The following is a 12,559-nucleotide window of genomic DNA, read 5'->3' as shown; positions in this document are numbered from 1 at the left end:
ACGCAATAACCATCTAGGCACCGACTTTACGCTGCTCTTTATACAATTTAATAAAGGAAATGTGGTAATCTTAATGTAGATACAGAATTGGGTTGACCAGAAGACAAATGGAAACAGCAATGCTGGTGCGTTCCTGCCGATTTGTTTTTAATAAGCGTGTTATTTAGTTCATCAGCCTACCACAGTAATGCTGTGAATCTGGCTCTGCCAGACAAATTTGTTAATGCCTTTTTCCCCCTCCCCCCCTGTTTCAGGGAACATTGATTCCCCGCAGACATATCTCTATTAAACCTCTAGAAAGTCACAACTTCCAAATTAGATTAAGTAGCGAGCACGGTACTAGAGAAATCAAAGAAAATTGAGTGTATTATTGAATTCATGCCACATTGTCTGCAGAAGGGAGATGCTTTGTATGGCTGCAACGTTTGTCCTTACTCTACTAACAAAGATGTGGTCGCAGCCATGTAATATCATTTTCTAAAACGCATTAGGAAATCGTATGCTCGTCCTGCTGAAGGGAACGCAGAGATCTGCAGTGTACTTTTTCTTATTGGAATATAGCAAGGCGGCATTTTATCCTTGAGAATGTTGAACAATGTTCTATGTTTTCATTTGTTTGTTTTCAGAATGTTTTATATTACTGTTTTATATTGTATGTGTTTTATTAACTTTGTATTCAGGGAAATCCAAAATATCATGTAAAATTCCTTTGTCATAGAAGGGGCTTAGAGAGATCTCGCATGATCAAATATTTTAAATGATGAACATTTTATATACACATATATACTGGTTATTCTACAGGACAGATGCCAAATTCAGGCCCCTGGGCCAAATATGGCCCGCAGTTTAATTATATTTGGCTCTCAAGAAAATACCAAATATCTTCTAGAGCTGGCTCGCCGGTAGCCAGTGCTTGCTAATACCGGAAATCCCACATTTCTGGTCCTGCACGCTCCCTGTTTACTACAAGGCTGTTTACAACATGCCCCGTATAATGCATTCCCTACCACATTCACCTGAGCCGAAAACTCCCTCCTCTTCACCCTGAATCCGTGCGCAGTCCCCTTGTGTTCTCCTTTTACATCTGAGTGAGCACAGCACACAGATGACATGAGAGCACCATCTAAATAACATGATATATTGTATTGCTCTATTTGGTCATGTACTCTCCATTTTGTACATTATCCTTTCCCTATTTATTGAGATCTTACACTTTTCGTTCACTCCGTACCAGGGTCGGACTGGGACAAAAAAGAGTCCTGCTACACAAACCCCACCAGCCCACAATGGCGCAGCAGTAGTGCATGATCCACCACAGCTCCATTTACATTGTGCTCTTCAGAGCTCCGGTTTTCGGGATCATGCGGGTCCCCGCGGTTGGACCCCCAGCTATTGGAAAGTTCTCGGGATAGGGGATTACTTGACAAAGTCCGTTTAAACAGGTTTTCCAATTTTTTTTTTTTTATTATTTTCCCATAGGAATATTGAAAATAATAAACCAATGTTGACCCTCCCAAATTCTGTCGCCTCTCCAACAACAGCACAGGAGTAGTGGTACTGTGCACTGTATATATGCAGTGTATGTATGCAGTGCACCAGCGCCTCGTCCAAAACGCTGCTTTCTACATTACAAGTACAGTGGATGGGATTTATAGAAATCCCATGCCTAGTGTGCTTCTATTTGACGCTGCGTAAACTCACACACGGTGCAGCATGTCAATTTCTGTAGCGAAGACGCTCTTAAAGGACTCTAGTCTCCGCTGCCGTTTTTGACCGATGGAAATGTCAGTACATGCTGTGGATTCGCATGTACTGACAAAACTAGTGCGGCATTACAACGCAGCGCTTTGGACGCAGCCAAAATATGCTGCATCCAAAGCGCTGCTGGTTCCTGATCGTGGGGACGTAGCCTAATGGCTCTAGCAAACAAGCATATAAATCAAGCGTGTGCTATCCGATTTTTTTTTTTTTTTTTTTTAAATCAGATCGCACACTGACCGATGTTTTGCAATGAGGCAGTGCAGAGAAACATTTATTCTCCTGATTCGGTGTGAGAAAAAAATCATATCATGCTGTGATTTGACTCTGAAATTGGATGAGACTCGCCCATTCAAGTCTATGGATGTGAGAAAATAAATCGGAGGCCACATTATTGCATCCGATATTTACGGATACATTACAACTCTGTAACATTGGAAACTCTTAATGGTCCTGTAAATGATTAATAACTGCTCAGGAAAAAAAAACTGACTTCAACTGATACTGATTACAACCAGTATACAGGACAGAAGTGGTACTGTGCAGTGTGTATATACATTTGCACCGAAAGGGAATAGGTGTGTGTGTATATGTATGTATGTATGTATGTATGTATGTATGTATGTATGTGTGTATATATACACTACCATTGAAAAGTTTGGGGTCATTTAGAAATTTCATTATTTTTGAAAGAAAAGCACATTTTGTTTCAATGAAGCTAACATTAAATGAATCAGAAATACACTCTATACATTGTTAATGTAGTAAATGACTATTCTAGCTGCAAACGTCTTGTTTTTATTGCAATATCTACATAGGTGTATAGAGGCCCTTTTCCAACAACCACCACTCCAGTGTTTTAATGGTACATTGTGTTTGCTAACTGTAATAAGGCTAATGGATGTTTAGAAAACCCTTGCACAAGTATGTTAGTCCAGCTGAAAACGGTTTGGCTGATTTGAGAAGCTATAAAATTGACCTTCCTTTGAGCTAGTTGAGAATCTGGAGCATTACATTTGTTTGTTCTATGAAACTCTCAAAATGGCCAGAAAAAGAGAACTTTCATGTGAAACTCGACAGTCTATCTTTGTTCTTAGAAATGAAGGCTATTCCATGCAAGAAATTGCCAAGAAACTGAAGATTTCCTACAACGGTGTGTACTACTCCCTTCAGAGGAGAGCACAAACAGGCTCTAACCAGAGTAGAAAGAGAAGAGAGAGCCCCCGCTGCACAACTGAGCAACAAGACAAGTACATTGGAGTCTCTAGTTTGAGAAATTGACACCTCACAGCTCCTGAACTGGCATCTTCATTAAATAGTACACGCAAAACGCCAGTGTCAACGTCTACAGTGAAGAGGCGACTCCGGGATGCTGGCCTTCAGGACAAAGTGGTAAAGAAAAAGCCATATCTGAGACTGGCTAATAAAAGGAAAAGATTAATATGGGCAAAAGAACGCAGACATTGGACAGAGGAAGATTGGAAAAAAGTTTTATGGACAGACGAATCAAAGTTTGAGGTGTTTGGATCACACAGAAGAACATTTGTGAGATGCAGAGTGACTGAAAAGAAGCTGGAAGAGTGCCTGACGCCATCTGTCAAGCATGGTGGAGGTAATGTGATGGTCTGGGGTTGCTTTGGTGCTGGTAAAGTGGGAGATTTGTACAAGGTAAATGGGATTTTGAATAGGGAAGGCTATCACTCCATTTTGCAACTACCCTGTGGAAAGCGCTTGATTGGAGCCAATTTCATCCTACAACAGGACAATGACACAAAGCACACCTCCAAATTATTCATGAACTATTTTGGGAAGAAGCAGGCAGCTGGTATTCTATCTGTAATGGAGTGGCCAGCGCAGTCACCAGATCTCAACCCCATTGAGCGGTTGTGGGAGCAGCTTGACAGTATGGTACGCAAAAAGTGCCCATCATGCCAATCCAACTTGTGGGAGGGGTTTCTGGAAAAGTGGGGTGAAATATCTCAAGATTACCTCAGCAAATTAACAGCTAGAATGCCAAAGGTCTGCAATGCTGTAATTGCTGCAAAGGGAGCATTCTTTGATGAAAGCAAAGTTTGAAGGAGAAAATTCTTTCTAATAAAAATCATTATTTCTAACCTCGTCAATGTCTGGACAATATTTTCTAATCATTTTGCAACTCATTTGATAAATAAAAGCATGAGTTTTCATGGAAAACACAAAATTGTCTGGATGACCCCAAACTTTTGAACGGTATCGTGTGTGTGTGTGTGTGTGTGTGTGTGTGTGTGTATGTATATATGTATATATTTATATATGTATATGTGTGTATATATATATATATGTATGTACAGTTATATGAAAAAGTTTGGGCACCCCTATTAATCTTAAGCTTAATGTTTTATAAAAATTGGTGTTTTTGCAACAGCTATTTCAGTTTGATATATGTAATAACTGTTGGACACAGTAATGTTTCTGCCTTGAAATGAGGTTTATTGTACTAACAGAAAATGTGCAATCTGCATTCAAACAAAATTTGACAGGTGCATAAGTATGGGCACCCTTATCATTTTCTTGTTTTAAATACTCCTACCTACTTTTTACTGACTTACTAAAGCACTTTTTTTTGTTTTGTAACCCCATTGAGCTTTGAACTTCATAGACAGGTGTATGCAATCATGAGAAAAGCTACTTAAAGTGGCCACTTGCAAGTTGTTCTCCTGTTTGAATCTCCTCTGAAGAGTGGCATCATGGGCTCCTCAAAACAACTGTCAAATGATCTGAAAACAACAATTATTCAACATAGTTGTTCAGGGGAAGGATGCAAAAAGCTGTCTCGGAGATATAACCTGTCAGTTTCCACTGTGAGGAACATAGTAAGGAAATGGAAGAACACAGGGACCGTTCTTGTTAATTCCTGAAGTGGCAGGCCAAGAAAAACATCAGAAAGGCAGAGAAGAAGAATGGTGAGATCAGTCAAGGACAATCCTCAGACCACCTCCAAAGAGCTGCAGCATCAACTTGCTGCAGATGGTGTCACTGTGCATCGATCAACTATACAACGCACTTTGCACAAGGAGAAGCTGTATGGGAGAGTGATGCGAAAGAAGCCGTTTCTGCAAGCACGCCACAAACAGAGTCGGCTGAGGTATGCAAAAGCACATTTGGAGAAGCCAATTTCTTTTTGGAAGAAGGTCCTGTGGACTGATGAAACCAAGATTGAGTTGTTTGGTCATACAAAAAGGCGTTATGCATGGCGGCAAAAAAACACAGCATTCCAAGACAAACACTTGCTACCCACAGTAAAATTTGGTGGAGGTTCCATCATGCTTTGGGGCTGTGTGGCCAATGCCGGCACCGGGAATCTTGTTAAAGTTGAGGGACGCATGGATTCCACTCAGTATCAGCAGATTCTTGACAATAATGTTCAAGAATTAGTGACAAAGTTGAAGTTACGCAGGGGATGGATCTTTCAGCAAGACAATGATCCAAAACACCGCTCCAAATCTACTCAGGCATTCATGCAGAGGAACAATTACAATGTTCTGGAATGGCCATCCCAGTCCCCAGACCTGAATATCATTGAACATCTGTGGGATCGTTTGAAGAGGGCTGTCCATGCTCGGCGACCATCAAACTTAACTGAACTGGAATTGTTTTGTAAAGAGGAATGGTCAAAAATACCTTCATCCAGGATCCAGGAAATCATTAAAAGCTACAGGAAGCGACTAGAGGCTGTTATTTTTGCAAAAGGAGGATCTACTAAATATTAATGTCACTTTTCTTGTGAGGTGCCCATACTTATGCACCTGTCAAATTTTGTTTGAATGCAGATTGCACATTTTCTGTTAGTACAATAAACCTCATTTCAAGGCAGAAACATTACTGTGTCCAACAGTTATTACATATATCAAACTGAAATAGCTGTTGCAAAAACACCAATTTTTATAAAACATTAAGCTTAAGATTAATAGGGGTGCCCAAACTTTTTCATATAACTGTATGTATATTATAATTTTTTTTTTTTTTTTTTTTCACACATACACAAGAGGAGGTAGTCACTGGAAATGGTCTTCCAACAATCTTGAAGGAGTTCCCAGAGATGCTTAGCACTTGTTGGCCCTTTTGCCTTCACTCTGGGATGGCTTTGTAGGTCAGTATTAGTAGTTTAAATTGGATACGCTGGGGAAATGGGAGCCAGTGAAGAGATTTGCAGAGGGGAGAAGCCTCTTTTGGAGGGTAGCTGTATTTTTAGGAAGCGACACTGGATTGTTGGACTTGGACCTGCGACTGCATTGCGTCCTCATTTGATTTATTGTATTCGTTGTCAACGTCAATATAACTGACGGTAATGAGTTACAACGTGAGAACGTAAAATATTCCACGTTCTGTCTTCAGCAGAGGAGTCTCATAATTGCATATTAAAGCTTAGCCTTGTGGATTAATTTTGAGAAATGTTTCAAAGATTAGATATAATTCTTCATTATGTAAAGTCTATTTTTGCTCTGTTTTTAACCAACTGGATGTGTGCTTAAAATGGCCAAAAAAGTTGCCTTTCAAATACCCTGTTGCGCCATTGGTCCTTGTACCCTGTAGTGTTTAGAGCAAGGATGTGAAACCAAGTACTCCATCTGTACCCGTAAATAGAATGCTTCATTGGATCCTAATACGGTGGGTGCGTTGCAACAGATGATCATATGACCACCTCCGCTCCCTGTTTATTATAAGTATACTGCACACCATAAACTTTGGACTTTACAGTAAGTAATAAAAATGCCTTAAAACATTCTCTCTCTCTCCTTATTCTGGCATTTGGCAAATATTAAAAATTATGGTAATCCTAATTGACCTAAAACGGGAAAGGTTTATTCTGATTTCATGTCAGATATTGAGAAAAACATGAATGTGTCTTTTTATATAGTGTATGTAAACTTCTGGTTTCAACTGTATATACACATATGGACGGCTTAGGAGGGTTGATGGCTACTGACAGATTCCCTTTAAGTCATCTTAAAACTTATTTCACCTGCAAACAAGTATCCATTGAGTGATCAGCCGCCTGTTTACACTGCCCTACTATTAGACTATCATTCCTAGGAATGCTCACTCACCGTAATCAGTCAGTGTAAATCCAGCTTTAATGGTATCCTTTTTGACCATTTTTTTTCTTCTCATTGCTTCACGATGTATGAGGCATTTGTCAGTGTTCAGTTACACATACAATAATAACAGCTTTGAGAAATGTTTTCAGCAGTGTAAATTAACTCTTCTAGTACATCCAAAGAACACACACACTATTAATGTGTCTTATTGTATGTGACTGTTCTAACACATCTTTCTTTCTTTTTCTCAGGACCATCCACAGCCGTGCACTCCAAGGACATGGGAACGCAGGGATTCATGCATTATCTGTGTCAGTGGCAAAGGAGCGCCATCTAGCCGTCGCATCTGCTCTCTGGAGAAATTTCTTCCCCTTCTTGAAAAGTTTAAGACTTTCACAAACCCCTCCCTCCCAGTTAGCTGACACAGCGGCAGGTCTGTTCCCTTGTCTACTGTCTGCTTGCTATTTTTATTGCTCATCGTAATCTTGTAAAGGTTTTAGATGTCCTTATACTCGCACACTGTAACGGGTCTGGGAGGCGGAACCTCTGGGCTACTATACAAGGGAGCGGTCCTTGTAAGGGAGCGGGTGGCGACCAGGCAGGCAGTCACAGCAGGTGACCGGGACAGTCTCTGGGTGTACGGGCAGGAGGTCACGGCAAGTGATCAGGGCAGTCTCTGGAAGAAGGGTAGGTACGACCTGTGATGGCTGAACCTCCAGGTAGGCTAGCAAGGCAGATGGAGAATGTGTGCTCCCAGGTGAGCAAGCGAGAGTCTCTGGAATAGCAGGTGGTCACAGCACGTGACGGCGGAGCCTCCAGGTAGGCAAGCAGGCAGGTAGCGGAGAAGCGCTCCCAGGTGAGCGGGCAAGAGTCTGGAATAGCTGGTGGTCACAGCACGTGACAGCGGAGCCTCCGGGCAGGCAAGCAGGCAGGTAGCGGAGAAGCGCTCCCAGGTGAGCGGGCAAGAGTCTGGAATAGCTGGTGGTCACAGCACGTGACGGCGGAGCCTCCAGGTAGGCAAGCAGGCAGGTAGCGGAGAAGCGCTCCCAGGTGAGCGGGCAAGAGTCTGGAATAGCTGGTGGTCACAGCACGTGACGGCGGAGCCTCCAGGTAGGCAAGCAGGCAGGTAGCGGAGAAGCGCTCCCAGGTGAGCGGGCAAGAGTCTGGAATAGCTGGTGGTCACAGCACGTGACGGCGGAGCCTCCAGGTAGGCAAGCAGGCAGGTAGCGGAGAAGCGCTCCCAGGTGAGCGGGCAAGAGTCTGGAATAGCTGGTGGTCACAGCACGTGACAGCGGAGCCTCCGGGCAGGCAAGCAGGCAGGTAGCGGAGAAGCGCTCCCAGGTGAGCGGGCAAGAGTCTGGAATAGCTGGTGGTCACAGCACGTGACAGCGGAGCCTCCGGGCAGGCAGGCAGGCAGGTAGCGGAGAAGCGCTCCCAGGTGAGCGGGCAAGAGTCTGGAATAGCTGGTGGTCACAGCACGTGACGGCGGAGCCTCCAGGTAGGCAAGCAGGCAGGTAGCGGAGAAGCGCTCCCAGGTGAGCGGGCAAGAGTCTGGAATAGCTGGTGGTCACAGCACGTGACAGCGGAGCCTCCGGGCAGGCAAGCAGGCAGGTAGCGGAGAAGCGCTCCCAGGTGAGCGGGCAAGAGTCTGGAATAGCTGGTGGTCACAGCACGTGACAGCGGAGCCTCCGGGCAGGCAGGCAGGCAGGTAGCGGAGAAGCGCTCCCAGGTGAGCGGGCAAGCTGGTCCATAGACAGACTGACCGGAGTTGTAAGGCAGACCGTTGGACCTCAGGCAGGCAGGTAACAGGAAATCAGGCAGGATTAGGACAGCAAGCTGGCAGGAATCTGGCAGGTAACTGGCAGGTAACTGGCAACGGGACCTGAGGGCTGAAGCAGAGTAGAACGGTGCAACAACATTGCTCGGGCACCTCCATTTTGGAGGAGGTGCCTTATATATGGTAAAGTCCTCCGGCCATTGGCCGGGGACTCCTTAGGACGGCGCGCGCGGCCCCTTTAAGAGGGAGGGAGGGAGGGCGCGCGCGCGCGCGCCCTAAGCACAGTGGCCGGGAAGGAGCGCGCGCTGCCAGCAGAGCGGGAGAGGGACGCCGGGCACGGAGCAGAGCGGTGAGGGGAACAGCGTTCCTGCCTAGCAGAGGGCAGGGACGCCGGCACTACACACACTATTATATACTCATTAAATAGTTTAGGCTAGACGTTCTATAATCTGTCTTTTGCTTACCAGGTTACACTCTTCTCGCTTTGGACATGCCCAGCAGTGCCCCACCTGACCTGCAGCCCCAGCCTTTTGTTTCAATGATGCATCTTTTTGGCTGGGATGATATGGTCATACCTCAAATGGTATCCCGTTATCTGAGCCATTTGGTTCCAAACAGGTAAGCTATTGCTCTTGTATCAATTATTTATAGAGGTTGAGTGGGATTTTAATGCAATGAGCCACAAGTTTGTTTATAATAAAAAGCAGTGAAGCTTCCAAATATATATACAGTTGTGCTCAAAAGTTTACATACCCCAGCAGAATTTTTGCTTTCTTGGCCTTGTTTCAGAGAATATGAATGATAATAAAAAAAACTTTTTGTCCACTCATGGTTATTGGTTGGGTAAGGCCATTTATTGTCAAACTACTGTGTTTTCTCTTTTTAAATCTTAATGACAACCAAATGACCCTGATCAAAAGTTCACATACCCTGGTGATTTTGGCCTGATAACATGCACAGAATTTGAAACAAATGGGTTTGAATGGCTACTAAAGGTAACATCCTCACTTATGACCTATTTGCTTGTAATCAGTGTGTATGCATAAAAGCTGAGTGAGTTTCTTGGATCCAGACAGAGTCTTGCCTCATTCATCCAGCCACTGACGTTTCTGAATTGTGAGTCATGGAGAAAGCAAAAGAATTGTCAGCGGATCTACGAGAAAAGGTAGTTGAACTGTATAACGCAGGAAAGGGATACAAAAAGATATCCAAGGAATTGATAATACCAGTCAGCAGCGTTCAAACTGATTAACAAATGGAAAATCAGGGGCTCTATAAAAACCAAACCACGGTCAGGTAGACAACAAAAATTTCGGCCAAAACGGCCAGGAAAATTCTTTGGGATGCAAATAAAAACCCACAAATAACATCAGCTGAAATTCAGGACTCTCTGAAAACTAGTGGTGTGGCTGTTTCAAGATGCACAATAAGTAGGCACTTGAAGAAAAATGGACTGCATGGTCAAGCCGCCAGAAGAAAGCCATTACTGCGCAAATGCCACAAAGCATCTCGCCCACAATACGCCAAACATCACAGAGACAAGCCTCAAAACTTCTGGAACAAGGTAATTTGGAGTGATGAGACCAAAATTTAACTTTTTGGCCATAACCATAAACGTTACATTTGGAGAGAGGTCAACAAGGCCTATGATGAAAGGAACACCATTCCTACTGTAAAGCACGGAGGTGGATCACTGATGTTTTGGGGATGTGTGAGCTACAAAGGCACAGGAAACTTGGTAAAAGTTTAAGGAAAGATGAATGCAGCACGTTATCAGCAAATACTGGAGGCAAATTTGCTCTCATCAGTCCGGAAACTGTGCATGGGATGTACTTGGACGTTGCAACATGACAACAGTCCAAAACACAAGGCCAAGTTGACATGTCATTGGCTACAGCAGAACAAAGTGAAGGTTCTGGAGTGGCCTTCTCAGTCTCCTGCCCTCAATATCATTGAGCCACTCTGGGGAGATCTCAAGCGCGCAGTTCATGCAAGACAGCCCAGGAATTTATAGGAACTGAAGTCTTTTTGCCAAGAAGAATGGGCAGCTTTACCATCTGAGAAATTAAAGAACCTCATCCACAACTACCACAAAAGACTTCAAGCTGTCATTGATGTTAGAGGGGGCAATACAGGGTATTAAAAACTGGGGTATGTGAACTTTTGATCAGGGTCATTTGGATGTTTTTGGTTGTCATTAAGATTTAAAAAGAGAAAACACAGTAGTTTGACAATAAATTGCTTCACTCAACCAATAACCATGAGTGGAGAAAACATTTTTTTGTTATCATTCATATTCTCTGAAACAAGGCCAAGAAAGCAAAAATTCTGCTGGGGTATGTAAACTTTTGAGCACAACTGTATATATGCAGTTGAAACCAGAGGTTTAAATACATTATATAAAAAGACACACATGCATGTTTTTCTCAATATCTGTCATGAAATCAGAATAAACCTTTCCCGTTTTAGATCAGTTAGGATTGAGGATGGCGGAAGCTGGTAAGATTGTGTCAATATCCACAGTGAAACGAATACTGTATCAAAATGGGCTTAAAGGCCACTCTGCCAGGAAGAAGCCATTACTCCAAAAGAAACATAAAAAAGCCAGATTACTGTTTGCGAATGCCCACAGGAACAAAGACCTTAATTTTGGAGACATGTCCTGTGGTCTGATAAAAATAAAATGTAACTTTTTGGTCATAATGACCATCGTTACGTTTGGAGGTAAAAGGGAGAAGCTTAGAAGCCTAAGAACACCATCCCAACTGTGAAACACGGGGGTGGCAGCATCATGTTGTGGGGTTGTTTTGCTGCAGGAGGGACTGGTGCACTTCACAAAATAGATGGCATCATGAGAAAAGAAGATTACATGGAAATACTGAAGCAACATCTCAAGACATCAGCCAGGAAGTTGGAGCTTGGGCGGAAATGGGCCTTCCAAATGGACAATGACTCAAAGCATACTGCCAAAATGGTAACAAAGTGGCTTAAGGATAACAAAGTCAATGTTTTGGAGTGGCCATCACAAAGCCCTGATCTCAATCCTATTGAAAAATTTATGGGCAAAGCTAAAAAGGCAGGTGCGAGCAAGGCGACCTACAAACCTGGATCAGTTACACAAGTTTTGTCAGGAGGAATGGGCCCAAATTCCGACCAACTGTTGTGAGAAGCTTGTGGAAGGATATTCCAAACGTTTGACCCAAGTCATTCAGTTTAAAGGCAATGGTACCAAATACTAATGAAATGTATGTAAACTCTTGACTTTGCAGTAAGTAATAAAAATGCCTTAAAACATTCTCTCTCATTATTCTGACATTTGGCTAATATTAAAAATTATGTTAATCCTAATTGACCTAAAATGGGAAAGGTTTATTCTGATTTCATGTCAGATATTGAGAAAAACATGCATATGGGTCTTTTTATATAGTGTATGTAAACTTCTGGTTTCAACTGTATATTTATACTTTTTTTTTTTTTTTTAAATCCCGTTCTTGCTTTTAACCTTTTATTGTCACAATCCTATAGACAGTTCTGAGAGCTCAAAGGGATTTGCCCAACATTACAGGATCTTTCTGATCACTTTGGGTCCAACCGCTGTGATCCTGTGAACGGGGCTGTGCAGAGCACCTTCTTGAATTGAGCAGAGGTGCTCATATTCAATTTCCGCTTAACTCATTGTCTTTGGGACAACAGGAAAAAGACGAGCACAGTGCTTGGCTATTTTTGTCAGTCTCATTTGCTATGAATGGAGCAGAGGTCAAGCATGTGCACTCCTGTTCTTTCAAGAGTCCCGTTCTTAGAATCACTGGAGGTTCCGGACCCTCTCCTTTCCCCACAGTAAGTTATCCACTATCGTATAGAGAGGGGATAGCTTTAAATTTTGGCAACCCCCTTGAAGGTCTATAGTTTGGGGTGTGTATATATAGTGTACTTTATTTTGATACAT

The 12,559-nt window shown here is 43.0% G+C and overlaps 1 protein-coding gene across 2 annotated transcripts in view; it reads left to right on the top strand.

Moving 5' to 3' along the window:
* Window positions 1-12,559, top strand: part of MMS22L (MMS22 like, DNA repair protein) — a 140,202-nt gene that overhangs the window by 102,201 nt on the left and 25,442 nt on the right. For both annotated transcript variants that reach the window (XM_073675736.1, XM_073675735.1), the window contains 2 exons: window positions 7,088-7,269; window positions 9,081-9,231. In XM_073675736.1, coding sequence (XP_073531837.1) covers window positions 7,088-7,269; window positions 9,081-9,231 — 333 coding nt within the window. The remainder of the gene's footprint in view (window positions 1-7,087; window positions 7,270-9,080; window positions 9,232-12,559) is intronic.

This window comes from Phyllobates terribilis, unplaced genomic scaffold, assembly GCF_046119375.1.
Source record: "Phyllobates terribilis strain yellow unplaced genomic scaffold, ASM4611937v1 Scaffold_3__8_contigs__length_932513732, whole genome shotgun sequence".
In the NCBI taxonomy this organism is placed as follows: Eukaryota; Metazoa; Chordata; class Amphibia; order Anura; family Dendrobatidae; genus Phyllobates; species Phyllobates terribilis.
This window is presented reverse-complemented; position numbering and strand designations above follow the sequence as displayed.